Source organism: Epinephelus lanceolatus, chromosome 9 (genome assembly GCF_041903045.1).
Source record: "Epinephelus lanceolatus isolate andai-2023 chromosome 9, ASM4190304v1, whole genome shotgun sequence".
Taxonomy (NCBI): Eukaryota; Metazoa; Chordata; class Actinopteri; order Perciformes; family Serranidae; genus Epinephelus; species Epinephelus lanceolatus.
In genome coordinates, this window is record NC_135742.1 from 2,865,651 (window position 1) to 2,889,779 (window position 24,129).

At 42.2% G+C, this 24,129-nt stretch overlaps 2 protein-coding genes across 2 annotated transcripts in view; one reads left to right on the forward strand and one right to left on the reverse strand.

Moving 5' to 3' along the window:
• Nucleotides 1-862: 862 nt before the first annotated feature.
• Nucleotides 863-8,255, reverse strand: rnf214 (ring finger protein 214). Its single transcript, XM_033618423.2, has 6 exons — nt 7,993-8,255; nt 5,692-5,921; nt 5,429-5,562; nt 3,022-3,250; nt 2,670-2,879; nt 863-1,998 (listed from the first exon to the last, which is right to left on the reverse strand). Exons 1-6 carry the CDS (start codon nt 8,111-8,113, stop codon nt 1,183-1,185), a joined length of 1,740 nt encoding a protein of 579 aa, XP_033474314.2. The 5' UTR covers nt 8,114-8,255; the 3' UTR covers nt 863-1,182.
• Nucleotides 8,256-9,895: 1,640 nt separating this feature from the next.
• Nucleotides 9,896-24,129, forward strand: part of snx2 (sorting nexin 2) — a 34,856-nt gene continuing 20,622 nt past the window's right edge. The window contains exons 1-5 of the mRNA XM_033619246.2: nt 9,896-10,129; nt 19,905-20,004; nt 20,139-20,299; nt 20,878-20,944; nt 21,816-21,859. Coding sequence (XP_033475137.2) covers nt 10,031-10,129; nt 19,905-20,004; nt 20,139-20,299; nt 20,878-20,944; nt 21,816-21,859 — 471 coding nt within the window. The 5' untranslated portion in view covers nt 9,896-10,030. The remainder of the gene's footprint in view (nt 10,130-19,904; nt 20,005-20,138; nt 20,300-20,877; nt 20,945-21,815; nt 21,860-24,129) is intronic.

A 24,129-nucleotide genomic window follows, 5' to 3' on the forward strand; every position in this document is an offset into this window, starting at 1 on the left:
ACTGAGGCTCAGCCATTAGTATCCTGTGTCTCGTTTTTTAGTGTACACAAATAAAAATGTAAAAACATTTATAAACTGTTGCTCCATATACTCATCTCACTCTTACAAAGAAAAAAGAAGTCCTGATTTTCATGCTGACTGTAACATGGTCAGGCTAGCATTAGCATGTTGCTATTTTGGTCACATGATCAGTGATGGCAGAAGTATTTAGATCCTTTACTTACTAACAGAGTCCACCAGGGATGATGTTTTACTGTAGGCTGACGTGGAAGTCAGTGTCATCCGGGTTCCCTCGTCAAAAAGCCTACGGGATTTTTCTTTTAGATTTTGGATTATTGCAGGAAATGAGCTGTCGCAAACAAACCTTTATGATACTTACAGGTTTTGTTCAGCAAGAAAAACTTTACTAATGACCACTTTCATGATTATTGAAGCCTAAATGCAATCACCAGAAGTAAAAAGCAAATGTCAGACTATAAGTCCGTTCTGTAGTCTCATTAGCCATCTGTTAGCAACTGTTTTTTTTAAGACATAAAAGCTTTCACAGTGGGGTATTTACTGATGTATTTTAAGTTGTAGAACAAAACATCAAAGTGTCTTCAGCTTGTGTTAACCACAGACCTTATTTCAGGCATCTAAATAAAAACCCATTCAAAACACCATCGACTTCCGAGACGTGAGAACCGTAAGTGCTAAAACACAAATTCATTTCCGCATTTTAGGACTCATTTCTGGCGGACTCTATACCACAATGTAAAACTTGTTTGCTGGATGTGAAAGTCCTGCATTCAATGAGGTATTTTTGTAAACGTATGTGAGCATAATCAGCTACATGAAGCAAAATTATTCAAAGCAAGTTGTTACTTTACAAGTTTTAGACAGTTTTATTTTGGCAGTTTTTTTGGCTCCATGTGACAAGAATAATAAAACAAACAATAAACAACAACGCATCGAAAACATTGGTTCTGGTAAACAAAAAAAAAATGTACAAAATCATATTACTCAAACTAAGGTATTGAAAAAAGTATGCAGCCTGCATGCTCTCCACTGCTGCAACATTATAAATCATATCCTTCTTTCTTTTTACTGTAGGTTGTATTTTAGAGAGAACCCACATGTGTTGAGCCAATCAGAGTCATCTCTGTGGCGGCCCTGATCAGAGTCTGGTTGGCGTTTCCTGCGTCACTTCCCCGGGCAGAAGGGGCACGAGTTGTTCTTGCTGGACTGCAGCCACACTCTGATGCAGTCTCTGTGGATGGTGTGTGAGCAGCTCAGCGGGTGGCGGCTCTCTGGATCCACGTGGTTCTGACACATGAGGCACAGTTTACGAGCCCCGACGGGTTGACCTCCACCTGTCGCTGCTGCTGCTGGCGCTCTCTGTGGGGGAGGTGTTGGCCTCTGGATGGGGCCAGGGGGCGTGGGCCGGCTGATGGGCCCTGGGGCCGATCGCTCGTTTTGCATCAGCTTGAAGCCGACCTGCTCGATGAGCTCCTCCATGGACATGCCAGACAGCGTGCCGCGGGAGCTCTTCACCTGCTGGAGCAGCGAGGTCAGCTGAGCCTTGTTGCATTGTGGGAAGCAGGTTCCGAGCTTCTCCAGGACCTTGTCGAGTTTGCCAGCAGGGGCAGAGGTGGCAGGAGTGGGAGAGGGAGCGGCGGCGGGGGCAGGTGGGGATGGAGCTACAGGGTAGATGGGCTGAACAGGAGGGGACGGGGAGAGACTGGGAGACGGAGTCACCCTCATCTGAGCTCTGATGTGAGGCTGGAAGTGAGGCTGGTGCTGGGGTGGGAGGGGGGGCTGGAACTGTTGTATGGGTGGTGGTGGGCGGTGTGTGTAGTGGTGGCGGTATTGGGGGTGGTGAGGGGGCTGGTACTGTTGCTGATAAAAGTGTGGGTGTCTCGGGGGATGGAGGGGTCGGTTCATTGGAACTGTGGGAGGAGGGGGCATGAACTGGGGGCGGACCAGTGACTGCATCACTTGGTTGAATCGCAGGTCAGCCTGTGGGAGGAAAAAGAGTCGCTTTAGATAAGCTAAAGTTAAACAAGTTAAACTCCTGAAACCTCCTTTTGAAAAAGTCCCCTTAAGGCCCCAGAAATCTGGGGAAGGCAAAAAACAAAACAAAACAAAACAATAAAATCAGAATCTGACAATACACCCTCATCCTTCAGCTCTTCCCTGTCTGTCCTAAGCCCCTCTTGACAGACGACCACGGGCACATGCACACGCTTCATACAGTAACCCAGTGTTTACTGCTAGCTACGGTCCTTCCATCTCACTCCCCGCCGCTGTAGACTGCTTCATCAGAGCAGGCAGCAGTTCAGGGAGATATACCTTCCGTCAGCGGCTGTAGCAGCTTGAATTTGGCGAGTGCAAACCCTCCAACGCTGGGAGTCACAGCGGACAGGTGGCCAGCGGCAGCACCGGGTCTCACTGGTGTAACGGCAGCAACAGAAAGTTTGCTAATTTGGCAGGGAGTCAGGGCTGTCCAGTCCCTCGGAGCTGGGGTTCACGCTGCAGCTGCCGACTGGGGGTCTGTCTCTGGAGCTGCTGCCTGCTGTACTCCCAGCGAGGTGGTCTGTATCGGCGGGGAGTGAGGCAACACACTGTGGTCCTAGCTTACGTTAGCTACATAAACACTTCTCCAGTACAACACAAATGAAGGTTCTTACCATGGGGAGCTGCGGCAGGGATGGCATGTTGATCCTGGGCAGGGACTCTAACTCGCGGCCCTGTTGCAGCTGCTGCAGAACCTCCTGGAAGCGGTTCTGGAGCTCCTCCTGGCTCCTCCGGACTAGACCTTCCTTCTTCTCCCACTTCTGCCTCTCGTGAGGGTACTGCTGAGGGAACTCCACCCGGAGAGTGTTCAGGTACTGACGCACCTGGGACAGGTAACCACAGGGTCAACATCAGAGCGTCTGCAGAGCTTCAGTCTGAACACTGATTCATGTCTATTGTTGTTTTATGAGACTGAATATCAGATGAAAGCTTTGAGTATTGATCTTAACGTTCTGCTGTCTGTACCTCACTGAGCCAGGCCTCGATGCGAGCCATGGCGACGTCCCTCTGCTTCTCCTTGGCGACGATCTCGTCCTTTAAGGCCAGCAGCTCGGCCTCCTGTGCCTCCTTCCTCACTCGCTCCATATCCTGCCTCAGCTCGTCCAGCTCCTCCTGCCACCTCCGCTGCTCCTCGCTCTGCTCCTCCGTGAGAGCTGTGAGCTTCCTCTCGCTTTCCTCCAGCTCCTTGGCCAGCCTGGAGAGGAGGAGGAGGAGGGATGAGGAAGAGTGTGTGGGTGAGTTCTCATGTTTTGGGGGATTTTTGGGAACTTAGTTTGAGGAGGAAACTTCATCAGTCTCAACCATTTAACAGTTTTAAAGATTTTACACTGTGTTTATCTTCTCTCTCTGTAACTGTAAAGTGTGATGAGACTCATAAACATATTTACTCATTAATAAAGGTGCCACAATAAGTTGACTAATCAGTTAGCTGATCGACAGAAAGTTAATCAGGAACTATTCTTAAAAGAACAAATGCCAAACTTCTCTGTTTCCAGCATCTCAAATGTGAATATGCTCTGGTTTATTTAGTCGTCTACGACAGTTGACGGAATCTCTTCAGGTTTTGGAGTTTCGGTTCGACAAAACAAGACATTTGACGATGTCATCTTGGACTTTAGGAAGACATGAAGGCCGTTTTTCACTTTTTATTTCAAAAACCGAACGATTAATTGATTAGTCTGTATTTTAATTCATCATCTGCTTTTTCTCATCTATAGATACTTTTTAGAAATGCTCAATGATATTACAAAGGTTGTACAACTTACCTACCATTATGAAGTTACTACATTTCCACACAGTCAGAAACAAACTGTGTCCTGGTTACAGTTCAGTTGTGCAGCTCTGTGAGCTGAATACAGCAGTAGAGGGGGTACAACACAAACATCTGGTTCCAAAATAGTTTAGTCGCCACAAACATTCAGTATTGAGGCAGCTGACAGAAACAAACTGGCTGCTCTCTGTTTCCATCACACTCGTCTATTTCCATTCCAGTCTGTTGTGTAGTGAAGTCTTTTTGAGACATTTGTACAACTTTTTAAATGCCGTTATCCTGCTTTGTTGTGTGCACACTAACAGCTTAAAGGGACAGTTCACCCAAAAAATATATTTTTTTCCTCTTACCTGTGGTGCCATTTATTAGTCTAGATTGTTTTGGTGTGAGTTGCTGCGTCTGCCCTCTCTCCTATATCATATAACTAGATGGCACCCGGCTTGTGGTGCTCAAAGTGCCAAAAACAGTACATCTGAAAAACTCAACCAAACTACACCTGCCAACTAGGGCGTGGTATCGCCACTGATTTCCCGATTCAATTCAATTTCCGATTCGATTCCTCCTCGTGGAGGTTTTATTGCACTCACAGTAACAAGCGTAGTTGTCATCAGGTCAAGTTATCTTCACCTCTCTGTCTCCACCGCGGCATCTGTACTCCATGTTGTGTGTGTGTGCGTAAAAGTGGCGCAGCAACCCCGATGCACAGACAGCAGGAGGAGAGGCTGCTGCAGCATGATTATAAATTACACCTACATGCTAAGAAAGGAAGCTAACAGCTAAAGATAAAAGAACCGGTAACATCAGAGCTTTTCAAGACTACGGTTTAGCGCTGGGGCCCGTTTACAACTGGTGAGATTAATGGAGTTAAAGTGTCGCACATCCGTGGGAAAAAGCATATATAGAAGATGGATCTCAGATTTTATGAATCAATATCGGGTCATTCAAATGAAGATTGATTTGAGTCAGATATATCAATTATTTCAACCCAGCCCTAATGTTTACATCTTACACTGTCACAAGCACAAGCCTCTCGTCAAGTAGATGCACGCTTCATTCTGTGCGGTGAATTGGTTGGTGGGCGTAGCTTAGTAGAATGAAAATAGTTCTACATGAAACTGCTCACAACAAGGTCTGTGGATTATTTTGAGTAACCGGATTATGATTTCTGCAAAGAGACACTGATGTTAAATTTTCAAAAATTTTCAAAATAGCACCACGGGTGAAAGGAAAAATGTGTCATTTTAATTTGAGGTGAACTGTCTCTTTAACAAAAAAGAAAATTACAGTGATTTGTCTCACAAATTGAGATCCGACTCTTGGGCTTCTGATTGGAATCATGGACTTTTACAGGGCAACCACAGCACACAGGCAAACCTGCATTTTGGGTTGATGTATCTATGGGGCACAATAATTATTGCCACATCTGGAGGGCTTTTATTGTGAAGCAGCTGCAGGAACACAAAGTCATACTTACCTATCGCTAACATGTTGCTCAATGTGCATTTTAAAATGGTCTAAATTTACATTTGTTTTTTTTTTGTTGTTTTTTTTAAATTTAACTTAATTCAATTCATGTATTTACAAGGTGTTGTTGGTGTTTACCTGTTCCTCTCCTCCTCAACTCTGTTCTTCTCTGATGTCATTTCCTGTTTCTTGGCTAAGAAGTTCTTCCTCGTGGCTTTTGAGTCATTCAGCTGCAGTTTGACTCGCAGAGACTCCAGTTTCTCCAGAAGAGCCTGAACACACAGTCACAGTGTGACGGTGGAGTCCACTTCTGTTACAGCCCAACAACAACTCTACAGGGTACTTTAAAACAGTGTGTACATGTACATGTGTGTGTGTACATGTGTGTGTGTGTATCTCACCTGGTGCTGGCGGGTGGCCTCCTCCTTCTTCTTCAGCACTTGTTGTTTGTGTTTCTCGTGCGCCTCCCCCTCTTCGTCCTGCTTCTTCATCAGACTGTCGTACCGCTCCATCAGGCTGGAGCTGTACTCCAACATGGCCTCCACCTGACTCTCCCAGTCCGGCTCCGTGTTGACGCCCGACTCTACGGTCGTGCTGTCTGTCTGCACAGCCTGCACCTTCTGCAGCAGGTCTGGGACAGGAAACAAAACCAGTACACAAAAAAGGTGTTAAAACTGTTAATAAACACAAAGGAAAGCACAGGTGACTAAATTAGCTGACATTACGATGATGGATTGACTCTTCACCACAGGGACAGCCACTGAGGCTCATGGGTATCGTAGTATTTAGAGACATGAATAGGCTGCAAACAAGATCATCTGTCTCAGATTTTCTTCTTCTTCTTTGGGGTTTTCCGGCAGCTTGCATCCTTTAAGTTGCATTACAGCTTTACTCGTCCACTATAACCCTGTTGTGTTACAGTCTCGTTGCTTTCAGAAACCTAAACATCCATTTTCTCACCTCCATCGTGTCCCTACACTCAAGCACGTCTTTAATCCTGACCTCCGTTTGTCCTAACGTCTGTAATCCCGCACAGCCCTTTTTGCCTCCTCATACTTCCTGTATGAACACAGTACAGCAGTTGGTTGTTTCCCTAAAACAAATACTGTGCTATTCAAGTTGTTGTGACCTGTTCTTAACCGACTTATAATCACTTGTGCTTTGCTGTTGGATTCCCGTCTTTAAATCCCTTCTCCTTTATTTTGAACTTCTTTTAAGTGTCTTCCTTTGTCACACTATCCCACTACTGCCACCACTCTTTGACTGTCTCCTTCCGAACAATCCGATTGTCTTGGATTTTCTGCATGAAAGTAATTCAAAATGTTTGAGTCATTTCAGATCGTCCTCATTGAGAAATGTCTTTATCTCCCACACCATCAAACCGCTTCACGCTCAGCATGAGTCAGTCTTGATGGCTGGGATGGATGATGTCACTTCATCTACACGTTTCGACATCTTTTACATGTTAACATTACATGTTTTATGTATTTCTTGTGTGTTTTCAGTCTGGGTGTGTTCCGGCTGCGAGACCAGTTTCCCCTTCGCCTCAGGGTCAAAGAGCTGCAGCTGGAAGGCTGTTTTAACGCCATATTATAATACGTTAACATCTTTGGCATCTTTGTCGCAATATATAGGCTGTCGGCTTTGCAAGCTTATCAGCACTATCACATCCTGTAATGCACATAAATATCTGACTGACTTCCTGTTTAAGTTAGTTGCAGGAAGTAGACGCTGCCTGCTCTGACATACTGTGTGTGCTGTTTACATTTAATAACTATAAGATAGTTTAAATAATGTATTTTTAAGTTAGATATCAGGGGTGGAATCCTCAGTTCTACTCAAATACATGTCACAAATTTAATTACTCTGCATGTTGGGATTAATAATACGCAATGTGAGCAACAAATAGATGATGATGTAATGTCACAGATTAGGATGAAACCGTATTGATCCTAGGGGGAAGTTCACAACCTGCCCAGCAGATACAGAGCATACGTAGTCCACATGATCTCCAGCTTTATCAGCTGCGACTTTAGCAACTCTTTAACCTCAGGTTACAACACCACAGCTAATCTGCACTTCTTTTTTTATTTTATTTTTTTACCTCAGATTATATATATTCTACATATTCATTATCATAAATATTTACATACATATCCTTAGCAATATTTCTCTATATCTGTGCAGTAAATATACCACACACCTCTGTGTGTTTCAGTTTATCCTGTGCAACTACCAACTGTGTACATACAGTATCTGCATAAGTTAAAGGTGTATATAATATATAGATTTATTTTATTTTTTAAATCGTATTTGTATGTTTTTAAACCCTGTTAGCACTCTGTCACTTTCTGACTCTTGAGCTGCTGTAACGTGAATTTCTCCGGTTTGAGATTAATTAAGTGAAATTATTTTAACTTATTAGTGATGCTAACGTACATTAATGTATCAGTAATTATAGTTCAATAGTATTACTCTTCAATAGGCCAGTCTGCTGGAGTACTTTAAGTATATATTGATGCTAATTTTGATGCTAACGATGATGCTTTTGTACTTCCACCGATGTAAACAGTTAAATGTAGGAGTTTTACTTATATTACATATTTATAAAGTATAATAACAGTGTGGTATTAGTACTTTAACTCCAGTACAGAGCCTGAACACTTCGTGTAGCTCCTCTATAAACACTGTCATGCTGTTACCTTCCACTCTCATGTTTGCTAACGCTAGCTCCAGGTCATCCTCCTCTTCTTCCTCTTCCTCCTGCCGGACTAGGAGCTCTTCCTCTGTGGGCAGGCTGGCTGTTTCCTCGCAAGCAGCCATGCTAATGTCTCGGTACAGAAATGAAACTGAACTGAGCTCGGTGAAGTTTCCTGACCCGGGCAGAGCCGATGTAAACACCGCGTGTTAGCGGAGCAGCTAGCTGTTAGCCTCGGAGCTAACTGTTAGCACCGGAAAACTTCTTCAAAATAAAATGTTGAAATTGTTAAACTACAGTTTAAAGATGCTGCCGGTGATTTTGTAACCGCACGGAAACTATAACGTGTGTCACTGATAATGATCTGACCAAAATGACACGACACAAAGATCGTCTGTGATCGGAAATAATATAGGTTTGTTTTTTTGTTCTTTTAAAAAACTTTATTGAGCACGACAGACAAGGACAACGTCAACAAACACAGACGCAGAAATGGTTATTAAAAAAGACAAATAAAATAATTCATAATAAATAAACACAGTAAATACAATAAATAATAATAATAAAATGATAATAATTTATTTTCTATTTTATTTTACAGATTAGTTGTCTTACTGCCTTGAATCTGAAGATAAATTTCACATTTTGATACCTTGGAAACATTTATTTTAGAACAGTTAACAAAACAAATGATTCTTTATTGAAGAGTTTCTATAAAATTACAGCTACTAAAAAAAATAATATGTTTAACATTGTAAAATCATCACTGTAGATTCTGCACTGAGAAAAGATGTTGCAGGTTTGTGGACTGATATCCAGGCTGGCTGCTGCCTCTCAACGTTTCTTTTGAAGTTACACCTTTAAACATTTTTGGGGGTCCTTGATGAAAACTGTCCCCAGTTGATAAATACAATTACAATACAATACAATACAATTCTGTTAGGTAAAATATTTATATTCAAAGCTCAATCAAGAATAAATGTGAATTTAAGTTTGCCGAAAAATACAATGCAAAGTCAGTTTCTTGTGAAAAAAAAATTGCTAAAAAAAATGCCCAACATGAAATAAAAATAAAACATGTTTAAAATATGCTTATATTTTTTAGATTAAATAAAGAACAGTCCCTTTGTGACAGTCTATGAGCCCACTGCACAAAAATTAAATAAAATAAATTATTATTGTTTGAATTATTTTAAAATTAATCTTAAAAATGGCCAAAATTAGAGTTCTGGGAACTTTTTTAAGGTAATTTATGTTAATTTATCTGAAATTAAATTAATTATTATGCCAGTTATTTTAAAACTTAAAATGTCCAAATTTAGAGATCTGAGAATCTTAAAACAAACAAATAAAAAAACATAAGTTGGGTTGAATTTCTCTGAAATTAAATTAACAAATTATTACAATGTAAATTATTTCAAATTTAAAGATCTAAAAAAAATAAAAAATAAATAAACAGTCATTTGAGTGATTTTTTTCTTACATTAAATTAACTTACTTATTATTGTGGAATTTATTTTAAAACTAATCTTGCCAAATTTAGAGATCTAAAAAATACAGTAATTTGTGTGAATTTGTGTGAAATTGAAATAAATTATTATTATGTCAAATTTTTAAAACCTTTTGTAAAAATTCCAAATTTAAAAATCTTTAAATAAATAATCAGTAATGTGTGTGAATTTGTGTGAAATGAAATTGATTAATATCTTCAATAAATAAATAAACAAACAGTGATGTGTGTGTAACCGTTATCTGTGTGAGATGTAAAATTCCTCTGAGGTCAAACTCTCGGTGTCAGGAAAGTGCGTCAGAGTGAGCCCTCCTCTCTTTTCCCTCCTCTCTGGCTCCCATCAGGACTCCTGTTAGTCACATGACAGAGCTGGGAAAACCTCCTGACTCCCCGCTCCTCCTCTCCTCCGCTCCTCGCCCTGTCACTCGGCTGTTTGCTCGCTGTCTGTCGGTGTGTGCGTGTGTATGTGTGCGTGTGTGTGTTAGCTAGCTGTTAGCTACTCGTCACAATCAGCCGCAGGAGCGACGCGACCATGGCGGACACAGCCAGGGACCCTCCACCGGAGCACACCGACTTCCATGAGCTGGAGGACGGGGAGGACCTGTTCCCGGAGCCGGCCGCCACACTGGAGGTGAGGAGGAGGAGGAGGTGATGAAGGGAGGCCGAGGGGAGCTGTGGCAGGCAGGGCGTGATGCTTCCAGCTGACAACAGATGAGAACTTGGAGGACGGGGAGCAGGCAGGGAGGAGACCTTTAGCTTTAGGTTTGGAGTGTGTGTGTGTGTGTGTGGTTTCATTAATCCCTGCACTGTCATCATTCAGCAAAACACCCGTTTCCACTGCACTCACTGTGTAACCACACACACGGTGGCCTTCAGAGACACACTTACAGGAGCCGGGGAGGGTCATGATTGCGCGGAGAAAAGCGCAGAATAGGTGTGTTTGCTCTCGCGGTCAGGTGACAGTCACACAGGTGCGGTGATGCATTCAGGGCAGGCTGGAAAAACGGACAGAGTGCACATTAGCAGATTAAAGTATGTTTTTTGTTGTGTTATTGAACTAATTAAAGGCAGTGGTTGATGTTTTGAACTAAAATTGATCTTAATTATAATTTCCATGGTGGAGGCAAATAATCCAGCAGGTAGTTGAGAGTCAAAGTGTTTTCATGCAGCGTGAAGATGACTCTGAAACTACTCAGGTAACAGTAAACAGACTCAAAACAACAAAAACTGCCTGAATATCAACAGAAATGTTCAGTACAATGCAACATTTAATTATTTACCAACAAAACAATACAGGAACTAAATGAAGCTGCCCACTACAGGCTGCACAAATGTAGTTTTTGTTGCAGGGTAGTTGTGCTGGATTGTATTTAGATTGTGCAGGTGTGTCCACCCCTTTCACAGTAAGAGTCCCTGGCTTTGTAAAACTATCTCTTGTAGTGTTTTAATGAGAAATGAGCCACAAAACTGTCTATGTGATTAAAACTCTTACATTTAACGACTTTCTATTGAGAACAATTCGGGAACTAACAAAACAAAAGCTGCTTAATTTATGAGATTAACTCAGTAAAGAATCCTAGTTCTGCTCCACTTGTACCACCCAGATGTTTGTGTCAGAGCAGTGTCCCCCACTTAGTGCAGCCACAGGGTCCACATTTCTCTTTAGTCATTAGTCCAGGGTCCACACAGTTTAATACATTGAGCGTCATACTTGTGTTTGGTCATGTCGTCAAGCTAGTTTGCTGAACATGATTCAGCTCCTCAGAAACAACGATGAAACTTGTAGGAGGAAAATTCATTGAATCTAAATCCACTTTATTGGCCGATCATGTTGACACAAGTTAGTAGAGGTGGCAATCTACAATACAATAGGATACAATAGTCAGGATACAATATTAATGCTATTTTAAATATGTGGTGATATGCTGAGTATTACAATAAAATAAATTGATTTACCTTTTTTTCAACTGTAAATTTTGTCCCCAAAGGAAAAACTCTGTCAGCATTTTTCAGCAACAAAATGTATGTAGTGGACTGAAAATGTAACTGCGTATATTACTCCAGTGGGCGACCTAGAGTTTAATTTGAATCTGTAATATTAATAATTGATATGATAAAAAAAAATTGATACTTGGCACAGTGTGACGATATGATATTGCCACACCGAAATATCACAATATGCTCTATGGTTTTTTCCCCCCCCCACCTCTACAAGTTAAGACAAGTATAAATAGTTCATAATATATTTCCACCCAGTGCAGAGAACAAAGAGAAGCAGTTTTATACAGACAGGAGCTGAACAACAAACAATAAAGGATCCTGGTTTTTAAAATGTCGGGATTCTGTGTAAAATAAAACCAGAATGTTTTTGACCTCTGTTTGATTGATTACAGGACAAAGACGAGATCTTTAAGGTTCAAACTGATAAACTTTATTGTTTTTTGCTCATTCTGATTTGACGCCTGCAACATGTTACAAAACGTTGGGACAGGAGCATGTTTACCTCGGTGTGACATCACCTTTTCTTTTAACAACATCATGATGCACCTCCATCCCCTCAGATGCTTTGAACTTTGCACTGGAAGCAACCAGGCGTCAAACTCCAGGGCTGGAAACTGAAGCCAACACTGAAGCGCCAAAACCTGCAGTTCCTCTCACGTCTTTCAAGGACGCCCCTTTTATAACGATTAATGATGCTATTATATCATTTGTTACCAATTGACGTGTTTAAAATTGCGTTCCACAAACGTCCCCAGGCTTTTGTTGCTCCTGTCTGAACTTTGTTGCACCGTGTTGCAGCATCACATTCATAATGAGTGTATCTTTTACAAAAAACATAAAGTTTATCAGTTTGAACATCAAATATCTCGTCTTTGGACTGTAGTCAGGTGAATATAGGATGAAAAGGGTTTGCAAATCATTGCGTTCTGTCTTTAGTTACGTTTAATACAGCCTTTTGGAATCAGAGTTGTACAGAGAGCTGCACGATAAGAGGAAGGCGGAAGAGAGAGTTGTTGAATATTACAATAACGACATAACAGCCAGAAGAAATTAAAGTTGTGGATGACGACAAAATCCTCTGCTGATGAAACCTACACCCAGAGATGCACCGTCAAACGCCGCCACTTCTTTTTGACATCAGATTTAAAGTGGATGTGATATCACACACCTGAACGGCCAAAAAGTTCTGATGCATAAATGTTTTTTCCAAATCATCCACATAAGTGTTCCACATATTTCTGATGAGTGTTTTCTGATCAGCTTCATGGTTAAAAGGAAATTAGCAGTGGCAATTTATGACACTTGTGTAACTTTTTCATCCTCAGTGTTTCCTAACAGGCGGCGTAGTGCTGCCAACAAACGTTTAGGTGAAGTGGTGATTAAGCCTTTTGACTTGGCTTTAATTTTTTCTTTAAGATATTTTTTGGGGGCTTTTTAGCCTTTAATGTATAGGACAGACAAGCGTGAGGGGGGGAGAGAGAGAGAGAGGGAGTGACATGCAGCAAAGGGCCACAGGCTGGAGTCGAACCCGGGCCGCTGAGGCAACAGCCTTGTACATGGGGCGCCTGCTCTACCACTAAGCCACCGACGCCCCAACTTGGCTTTAATTTTTAACTGTGGTTCAGAGTTGGATCATTTTACTTTTTGCCTGTGCTGCTTTCAGACGCCTTTCACAAGTGTTTAACCCTCTGAACCCTGACGGCTAATTGGTGCGATATCTCTCAAAAACATAGGGAAAAAGGCAACGAGCAATTTGGTAAAAAAAAAATGTCCCAAAAATTGAAAAGATTCAGAAAATATATATTTAAAAAAAAAAAACTAGTAAAAAAGAAAAAGCTAGGGAGAACTATATATACTGTGATTGTTATTTTTACATTTTAAATTCTGTTACAAATTGTTTTTTAGAATTTGTAAGTTTCCAGTTCATTTCTTTGTTTGTTTGTTTTTAACTTTCTTTTTTTCTAATTTCTTGCCATTTTTTTGGGGTCATTTCTTCTTTCGTTGCTCTTTTTTAAAAAATATTTGTATTTTTATTTTAAAGCACTTTTTTCCTTGTTTCCTTTTGATTTTACCTTTCTTTTCTTTTTTCTAACTCTTGTTTTTAATTTTCTCTTTTTTACAATTTCTTGCAATTTTTTTCCTGGGTCATTTCTTCTTTTGTTGCTCATTTTTTTAAAATAATTCTTAAGCACTTTTTCCAGGTCATTTTCTTGTTTGTTTGTTTGTTTGTTTGTTTTTATGATTTTTTTTCCTTTTTACTAATTTTCTTGCTTTTGTTGCACACTGCCTTCTTCCCGTTTTTGAATGAAATCAAGCCAGTTTGCTCAGATTTGAAAGGGACGGCTCATTTCTGATGGTGGACTTGACTTCTCTCCAGGCGGAAATGAACAACCGGTGCACCAGAATTTCCTGTCAATGGTCCGAAAGTCCGAACCATCCTAAAAAATGCTTTCACACTAGTAACGGACCAGACCAGTGTTCCGTTTGGTCCGGACCGAGACCATCTCTTTTGGCCGGACCCAATTTCGGCCATTTGGTCCGGACCGTGGTCCGGGGGTAGTTTTCACACCTGCCGACCAAACTGGAAAATCCAAAAGTCCAGACCAGACGGCCTAGGTGTGAAAAGGCCCATAGTTGAACGTACTGTGATGAGTTCACCATCTTCATGTAAAGTCTGCAAGGGCAGTCTGTTTCACTTGTTGCCTCCTCTCCACTTGAACCAGTTTGGCCTCGTGCGCAACTGAGCAAGTCTTGAAGAAATGAACGGGGTCCTGACTCCAACACTGTATCCAGGTCGCCCAACACATCCATGGGACATCTGGCTGCACCAGATCTCCTGAAATATCACTGTCAGACTGACAGCTGAAGGGTTTTGAGTTTGAATATGCAGCATTAGTTAGATACTGCTATTGATTAATATGAAGCTGTTTTTGGGTGAACTGACTTTAAGATCTGAGCAGGCAGACGGAGTGTGAGAGGAGTGAGACCTCTGTCTGTAGAAACATCTCAGATCATCAGTTTAAAACTCATTTGAGAAAAGTTTCTGCTTCAGCTGTGTCGTAACAAACTGGCCAGACTGCAACACACACACACACACACACACACACACACACAGAGGCCTGTTTTTCTCTTTTCGTCATGTCAGCACTCCGGATTTCATTCCTGGTGATGATTGTCTTCCTTGAGTGTCACAACAGCACTCTTCAATGACCCGTGTGTGTGTGTGTGTGTGTGTGTGTGTGTGTGTGTGTGTGTGTGTTCAGGGCTGCCTCACAAGGACCAATAAAACATGTAAAGGATGTTACACACACACACACAGTCTGAGCACTCTAAAGTGAAGTGGGGTTAAGTGGAGCGTTTAATAACCTTTGTCTCCTCCTGTTTGATTAGACTCTCCTCTGATAGCAATACACACTCAGCTGTCAGTTTATTAGGTACACCTAGATAACACTGACTCAGTCCTGTAATAAATCCTCCTGCATGCAGCTCATAACGTTTGTGTTGACTGCAGTCTGCTACTGTCGACCTGTGAGCTGTTTCCAGTATTTCGTCCTCCATGGCTGATATAAATGAGGCACGCTGTGGTCGTGTGGTCCAGCGGAGCGCCCCTGATTCCAGTTGCACCTCTTTGTGTGTTTTCTCAGTGTCAGCATTATTCAGCTCTGACAGGAGTTTCCTCTGTAGTGTCCTCGTGTTCCCTTTTCACATTGCTGTTTCCTGCACAGTCTGTAGCCACGCTAGCAGCTAGCAGTATTTTTTAATGCATATGGGCTTTATTGTTTCTTCTTGCATATTTTCTAGTTTGATTTATGAATCGCTGCAATAAGCAGAAGTTGGTAATAATTCTGGATTTCTGAGCTGGAGTTTGGCCTCAGTGGTCACAGGTTGTTGTAGCTTCTCTCTGTTTAATTATATGTGATTCAGACACTTGCATTGTTTGAACACTGCAGCGTGAGGGTTAGTGAGAGATTTATGATGTGTATGATTTGATATTTAAAAGTCTCGGAGTAGATATTGGAGCAGTGACTTATTCAGCATGCCTGAGGCTTTTTGTCTTCTCCTGGTTTTGAGTCCAGATCAGGGTTTGAGGGTCACAGTATTCGTGTGTGTGTGTGTCCAGAGTTTCCTCTGACCCCTCTGTGTGTGTCTGCTGAGTAAGGAGGGAGGAAGCTCCTTTTGTCATCACTCATTTCCTCTCCTCCTTCTATGCGCTCAGCTAAAATCTCTCCATCTTCCTCTTCTCTCCTTTGAATCCTGCTGCCAACAGCTCTGTGAGTTTGTCTTATTGTTTGTGAAGCAGCAGGTGAGTGTTTCAGTCAGTGTTTCCCACCTCACACAGAAACCTGTTCGTTGAATAAACTCCCTAAACGTTTCAAAGGATGAAGGACAAATATTTCACGTTCAGCGCAACTGTGACATTCATGTAATATAGTAAACAAGCTAATGGCGCTGACGACCGGTCGGAAATATTTGCAGACTACATATTGAACAAAAGTCACAGACTTTGTCGTATTAAGTTGCTGTCAGCAGTTCATTCACCACCTCCTCTGTCTCTGAGCCTTATGGTGCAAAGCCCCTCCTCCGTCATGCTGCTGCAGTCAAGAGCGCTCACTCCGCAGTTAAATCTGGGAAAGTTTTGGTCCCTAGATTTTACCTGACAAGTTTCTTATGTTTATGATACTTTTAGAAGCTAAGTGATTGAATTATTCCTTAAAGGAACAGCATGAAAGATTATAGGGGGATTTAGTGGCATCTAGTGGTGAGGAGTAGAGACTGCAACCAGATAAAACTTCTCCTGGTTAGAATTCCTTCAGTCGAATTATCCGCAGAGGTCTCCTTCTGTCCAAACAACAAGACCAGGAATCACATTTATAAAACAGTGTGTAGGAGGATCCATACTAAAAATGTACGTACAGACAAAATCCAAAAATGTGTGCGCCAAAAAATATTTAACACTTTCTACAATCAGGCTTTCACCTCACCATTTGTGCTGCCAATTTCCCATCTCCAAAATGTTGGTAAGCGTGGGTCAAAGTCTCTCCCATCAAGTCTGTTTTTATACATCAAAGCTTTAGGGTGTAAGTGGCGTACACCTCGTTTTGAGACCTGAGGTGATTTTAAACCGGTAAAAACACTGAATAAAGTAGCTTCACGTTACAGATCAGAGTTTATCTGATGCTGTTGGCATGTCAGAGACAGGCACCTGCTAATGTGTGCTCACCTTCTTACGCTGATAACTTAAGATCCAGACGTTCAGAAAGCAGAAACAGACAGGGTTCAGTAAAAACTCAATGAAGCAGTTTCATTCTAGAAAATCAATGTTTCTGGTGTGGAGGGGCGGCTAACTACGGTGGCCAACGCAAAAACGCAAATGGTTCTGTCTGATTTTTAACCACTGAATACACTGAATAAAAACAAACAGTTTTTTTCAACACTCTGGTCGCAGAGGAGCTGCGAATGACGATGGCGGAGATGAAAACGTGAATGTGGAAACATGCTCCCTATGTAGATCAGTGTGATGATCGGTATTTGTTAACGGGTGTTTTACAGTTTGCACAAAAGTCCGTTTTCCACACATCGTTTTCTCACAAAGCATTTATCAGTTGTTTCCAGCGTCTCACTGCACAAAATACATCCCATGCAACAAGCTTCATTTCCTTCATGTTAAACGTTAACAGTTCGTCAGAGTGTTCGAGTCAGTTCTTTCTTTGAAGTTGTAACTCGTAACAAATGTTCATAAAACTCTCCGCTCCATAAAGCAGTGCTGCTCCGTGTGTGTGTGTGTGTTTGTATGTGTGTGTAAAGTTGCAACACACTCTCTGCACATGTGATCCACTAACTGTCGACTGCAGATGTGCAGCAGAGGAGGAATGTTTGAATGTCTTGACTTGATTTCTGATTGTTTCTCAGTGTTTGTGTTTGGAGCACCAGCTGGTGGTTTGGTGCTTTCCTGAAAGGAAGCGTCAGCACAAGTGGTTGCGGGAGGTCGAACACAAAGAAACTGTTCTCACATTAACGTCCAGTCATTTAGTCCAGACATGGCACTGCATTAAAACGTGTAAGGAGCTGCTGCTGCTTCTTCAAACAATGAAAAATGATCCAGTTTGAGTAATTGATCCCTTAGTTCGAAGGTTTATCAGATTATTTTATCCTCCGTCTTTGGGATTGTCACGTAAACACAAATACAGCATCCACACTACAGAGTGATCTACCAGGACTCTGAGCTTGCACATATTTGAATGACTAACACAGTGTGTGTTGATCAATAAAGTTACACAGCGTTGCAGCAAAAACTTGAGCAAGGTACAACTTTACAATCGATGACCCTGTGGTTTGTTTGTGCTGGAGCCTCTAGACCCCCATCATGAAGACAGTGCGGTCTTGTTAGCCCCTTATGACTGCCTCTTCAAGGTGGGAATCACATGTTGTTATGCCGCCTCACCGTTCTGTATAAAACGTAAAATCACGGCATGGGGGGGACAGAGTTGTATCGCCCTTTAGCCAGCAGTGGCGGTCGTAACAGCCCCGAAACAACATCTGTATAAAAGAGACAGCTGGCAGGATGGGATCATGGGCGCCACAGGTGGGACGTTTTGACGACATGTTATGCGTATGACCCACTGCTGTGAGATTTAAAAAGAGGTTTTTCTAGGACTATCTTTAAAGCTAGTTACAAAAATGCTCTTTTGGGTTGAGCAGGCAGCTGTAGCGGCTCCAGTCAGCCAGTGCAAACCTCCCAGCGCTGGCTGTCACAGCAGGCTGGTGGCCAGCAGCAGCCCCATGTCTAACTTTTGTAACAGCAGCAACAGAAAGTTTGCTGATCTGGCGGGGAGTTGGGGCTGTCCGGTCCCCCAGAGCTGAGGTTTGTGCTGCCTGAATTCAGGTTCATGTTGCCATTGATTGGGGGTCCATCTCTGGAGCTGCTCCCCGCTCTTCTCCTGGTGAGGTGGTCTGTAGCGGCGGGGAGTGAGGCGGAGGACACACTGTGAGGCTCTAGCTAACGTTAGCTACATAAATGTGAAAATGAGAAGTCTAGTTTTCTCTCAGTCCACTTGATTTACAATATACTCAAAGATTATGTTGGGATTTTGGCTCATTGATGCCAAAATGAAACTGTCTACCTCTGCTTTAAAGAGCCAGACCATAACTATAAATACTGATTACAGATTTGCTTTAAATAAACAGAAATCTCTACTTTGAATGACCTCAGGGAACAACGTTAATCTGTTAATTCTCTGCTGTTGTTGCAGTGACAAACACATTTCAACAGGTCGCTCAGTGCGCCAACATTTCCGTGAATATAAAAAGTAAAGTTCTCTATGTTTTTTCCACCCCTAAAGCATGAATGTGATCACTGAACTTCATGAAAATCTGACGTGTAGTTTTCAGCATGTCTCACACATCAAAGTGTTGGACAGCTGATCAGGGACAAAGTGCTGTGGACTGCACCTTTAATCTTGAGTTGTATTGAAACCAGCAGACTATCTGGAATATGTGCGTTTAACTGATTTCCACAAACTTCCTCAGATGTCAGTAATGTAGCGTTAGACACTCATCACTGATGTGAAGACTGTTTCCCTGGAAGGAGCGTTGACCGTTGCTGTGATGTCACACAATTGACCGCTGCTGACAGGAAGCTCTGAGGTCCAGCAGGAGGGATGACACATGACTTCCTTTTCTTCTTCTGTGGAATGTGTTGAGTCTGTGCATGTATGGCATCTACTCAAGAAAGCTGGGTTAGTTTAGCTCAGTGACTGTGGAGGTATAGTGATGATGATGATGATGATGATGATGTGCATGTCCAGCTGCTGTTAAGGTGGAATTCTGTGTCCCTTTATTACATGGATCCAGAAAGAAGTACTGTCACTATGACTGCATTACGTAAACCTTTAACTTACAAAGTGCCTCTACATGTGATATTCTGGAGGGGAACCTCCCCACAAGTATATTTTAAATATATATAAATATGCTTAAAATATCCCCCCAAATATACTGAGAAAAATGTAAATATTTAAAAATATTTTGTGCAACAACAGGCAACCGTCTGAATAATCATAAATAAACTTAACAAATTGCTATAATTATTATTTTTACTAGTATTACTTTGCACTGCTGTTCACACCAGACCTCTGGAAATGTATTCTCACACTGTAGTGCACCAAAACACACAAATGTTAGTCGTGATAAACCCCAAACTATGATGTCAGCAGAAACAGTAAGTAAGATAACGTAACGAACAGCATTTTGCATTAACTTGCATTAACTTGCATTAACTTTTGAAATTAACTTTTATAGCTTCTAGTAATCCATGATCTTTAATGTCACTGTAATATCTGTTTTATACTTTTAAAAATGGTGGTTGCCTTTTTCTGTGTGTGTGTGTGTGTGTGTGTGTGTGTTTCCAGTCAGGACCAGCCAGTCTACCAGCTGAAGACATCAGCACCAACTCAAATGGACCCAAACAGGATTCACTGTTCGATGACGATCCAGAGGACCTGTTCGCAGGTACGTCACCACACAAGGTTTATGTTCGTCAACAGGATAAGAGAATTTCAAATGATTCTTTAAGCGTAACTGTCAGTATCAACTCGTATGAAAAAAGCCTCACACACACTGTCTGTCCTGTCGTCCTGTCGCAGAGGCCACAGAGGAGGTTTCGTTGGACAGCCCAGAGAGAGACGTCCTGCTGTCTGACGGCCCGTCGCCCGCCATCACCCCCATCACTCCTCCCACCTCCGTCATCACCCCTCGCATTGGCCTCCCCCATGACGACATGTTCACACACTCCTCCTTTGATGAGGTGACGGCGCTCACACGCACACACACACTTTTGATTTTTACACGGGGCACTTTTGGTCTTTTGGTCAAATTCGGTTCACCGAGATTTGGAGATTTTTTTTCTTGAAACCAGAATTATCATCTCAGTAACTGCCAGTATTTTATTTTATATAATTTTAGCCCTTTATTAAATGTTTACACCTAAAATAGTTTCCCATTATTCTGCTGCTTTGACTGAGCTATGCTGTTAAGTTTTTAAGGTTGTGTTTTTTACTGAGAACAAAAATTAAAATACAGATTCCTTTGAATCACTCATGGTGGCCAAGGAGGGACCGTTGTTTTATTCAAACATAATAGTTTAAGTTTTTGACGTCTAAAAATGTGTTGAAATTGTGTTTTGTTTTGTCATTTTTATATAAGATAACACTAAAGTCACAGTTCTTCATATACACATAAAAACAGAAGTATATGTTTTTCCTCTGAAGCCTGCTGTCGTCACACACTGACAAAACCTTCCTGGAGGAAAACGTCTGGAAACCTGGAAATTTTGAAAACATGCAGCAACTCTCTCTCACAAATGTTTTCTTCCTGTTTGTGTAGATTGAAGAGGAGGAGGCCGGCGATTCATTCGACATGCACATATCGGTGTCTGACCCTGAGAAAGTGGGTGAGTACACACTGACTCCACATCTCTGTAGTCCTGGAATACCCTGGATTATCCTGGATTATCCTGGAGCAGTGAGAGTTGTACTCCAAATGAGGAAAAACCAGTGATCTCACTGATGTTCTTTTTACAGCAATGTGAGAAAAATGTTTTTCCAATATGTTTTAACTGAACTAAGACTACATTTCCCATCAGCCCCTTTTCTTCCTGCCCTTCCTCTCCCCTCCCGAGGACAATAAACATGTGCGAGGTGATATTCAGCTGTTCTGCCTTCATGTGCAGTCAGCAGAAAGTCTGAAAGTAAAATGCAGCGTCGACACTGACAGAGTCTGCTCACTCACACTGTCATCATGCTTCCAAATTATTGTGCTAATGGTTTATTGATGTAACATCACTGAGGCTCTGCAGCTCTGACAGAGCCCCCTGCAGGCTCTGATGTGTCACTGCAGGCCTCAAAACACATTGAGTGGTTTGGAGCTAAAAATGAGGACGACAGAAGAATAAACATGGAGGTTATTAACATGAATAAGTGATGTGACTGTGCAGGACTTTATTTCTAATGTTCAGCAGGCGGTGCAGCTGTTAATTACTGCGCTCCCTCGACAGTCCCTTTGTGTCAACACGCAGCAGGTCACAGAGAGACAGTAAATCAAACAGTGGAAACACTCAAGGATTTGCTGCAAGAAAACACAAGTAACCAGTTGAACCAGTTTGATATCTGTGTGTGTTCCTGCTGCAAGCATCAGGTCTCCTGTTTATCTTTTTAGAGGATTTCTGCTGTTTACACTGTGTGTGTGTGTGTGTGTGTGTGTGTGTGTTTTACTGCTTAGTGCCAATACTGATCAGATGATGGAGTGTTGTGTGTGTGTTTCAGGTGATGGGATGAATGCGTACATGGCCTACAAAGTGACGATCAAGGTGAGATTTCTTTTTATCAAACTATCAGTTTCTCTAACATGATGTCATTAGTATGATATTTATACTCGTCATGTCTGTCAAACTAAAACAACAAAAGTAAAGCATGTATCAAAGCATTCACTGAACACATACACAGATAAGGACCAGAATTTGTGCCTGTAACAGCTGACGTTATCGCCCCGTCAGTAACGTTCATCACACACCCAGACACCAAACTGTTGGACTCCTCTGCTGTTCTCAGATCTTTACCACAATACTGATTAACTCTGTGAAACCCATGAGGGCGGCACTAAAGGAAAAGTTCTGTTTAGCTAATTCAGGATGGGTAGTCCTCAGTACGGTGGCCAGGTTAGGACATTCCAGTCAGTTTTTCATGCTGAACTCTTCACTGAGTATGCCCTTATTTTGAAAAAGACGATATTCCTATTAAGTCCACTAATATTCCAGTTGACATGCAGCCGTGCACACTCCTTCTCACGTGTCCTAACGTGTCGTTCATCACTTCAAAATATAGAAAAGTGGAACAGTTTGGAATATTTGTCATTTAGCTTATTTGCGGACTTGTTCTGGAAACACAGCCTCCCTCTTTTATTCCTTCAACCACCTTCTTTTTCACCTTCATCAGACATGTTTCCTTATGTTAGGATGTTAGGACACTAATGTCAGAGATGTAAAGTAAAGCTCTCGGCCACACAGCGAGGCGGCTTTTTGTAATTTTTTTGCTCACGGTTTTTGTGTTGCTGCGCACCTCGCGTTTCCGCGCTCTAGGTGTCTGGCGTTTTTGCCCGAGCGCTCTGAACTGCTGGAGTTGAAAAAACAACTCAGAGCAATGGGATGATTTGAGGGGCGGGCCTTCTGTGGTTGTCAAGACAACAAGCTTGTGAACAATGGAGGAGAAACTGGTGGTGCTCAGTCGCTCAGCAGGACCAATGGACTTCCTGTAGTTGGTATTCATGGGCCCAATGATAGACAGCAGGTTGTCAAACTGCCCCTGAGTCGTCCTAAGATATGCCTGTAAACGTCCATGATGGAGGAGAAGCTCCTGGACCAACTGGTGGTACTCCCCATGATCCAGCCTCTTTTTTAGGGTCTCATGTACCCACACAGATCTCTGTTTATCTGCTGACAGCCTCTCACCCTCAACCAGAGCTACAGACAGCACCCTCTGCAGTGCATCCTGCAAAGCGCTGACTGTGTGATCAGGGCCTAACTAAGTATATTTACTCAAGTACTGTACTTGAGGACAGTGTCAAGGTACTTGTGCTTAACTTGAGTATTTATATTTATTGCTACTTTAAATTTCTACTTTACATCTCAGAGGGAAATACTGTATTTTTTACCTACTCCACCCTCTCACACTGCCTCTCTGATATCAGACACTGGATGCAAACAAATCTCCTCAAACTCAACTATGACAAACACTAAAAGCCAAAGACTTCCATCTCTCTATCGACAACTCCACCCTCTTCCCCTCCCCCCACTGCCACAACCTTGGAGTCATCTTTGACAGCAATCTCTCCTTCAACCAACACATCAAGCAAGTCACCAAATCAGCATTCCACCATCTCAAAAACATTGCCTGGCTCCGCCCCTCTCTCGCCTTCCCTGCAGCTGAAACCCTCATAATGCTTTTATTACATCTCGTGTCGACGACTGCAACAGTATCCTCTATGGCACAACCTCCAATCTCCTAAATAAACTTCAGCATATCCAGAACTCTGCAGCCCGCCTCCTCACCCACACCTGCTCCCGTGACCACATAACCCCTGTCCTTCAGAACCTACACTGGCTCCCTGTTCCTCACCGTATCCAATTCAAAATCCTCATACTCACCCACAAAGCACTTCACAACCAGGCCCCCTCCTACCTTCTCCACCCCTACACCCCACCGCCACGCCCACTTCCGGCTAACTTTTTTTCCCACCAAAAAGGGCAAAAACTGCAAAATCTACTTTTTCAAACTCCTCCTAGAGATTTTGACCAAACTGCATGAAACTTGGCACCTACACTCACAAGATGGACTTGATGTAAAGTTATCAAAAGAATTTTGCCCGGTCAAAAAATGTACGAATTATTGACGAACAAATTTTTGTAGCTAGCTATGAAAACGCGAACTGTTCCCTATCTTTGTCAAATTTAAAGCTGTCAAACCCAAACCTGAGATCCTGAGTTAGTATGTGACTGTGAGGGTGTGAACTAAAGTTGATGAACATTGGCCACTAGGGGGCGCTATAAACATGGGAAGTTTATATCTCCTCAATGGATACATC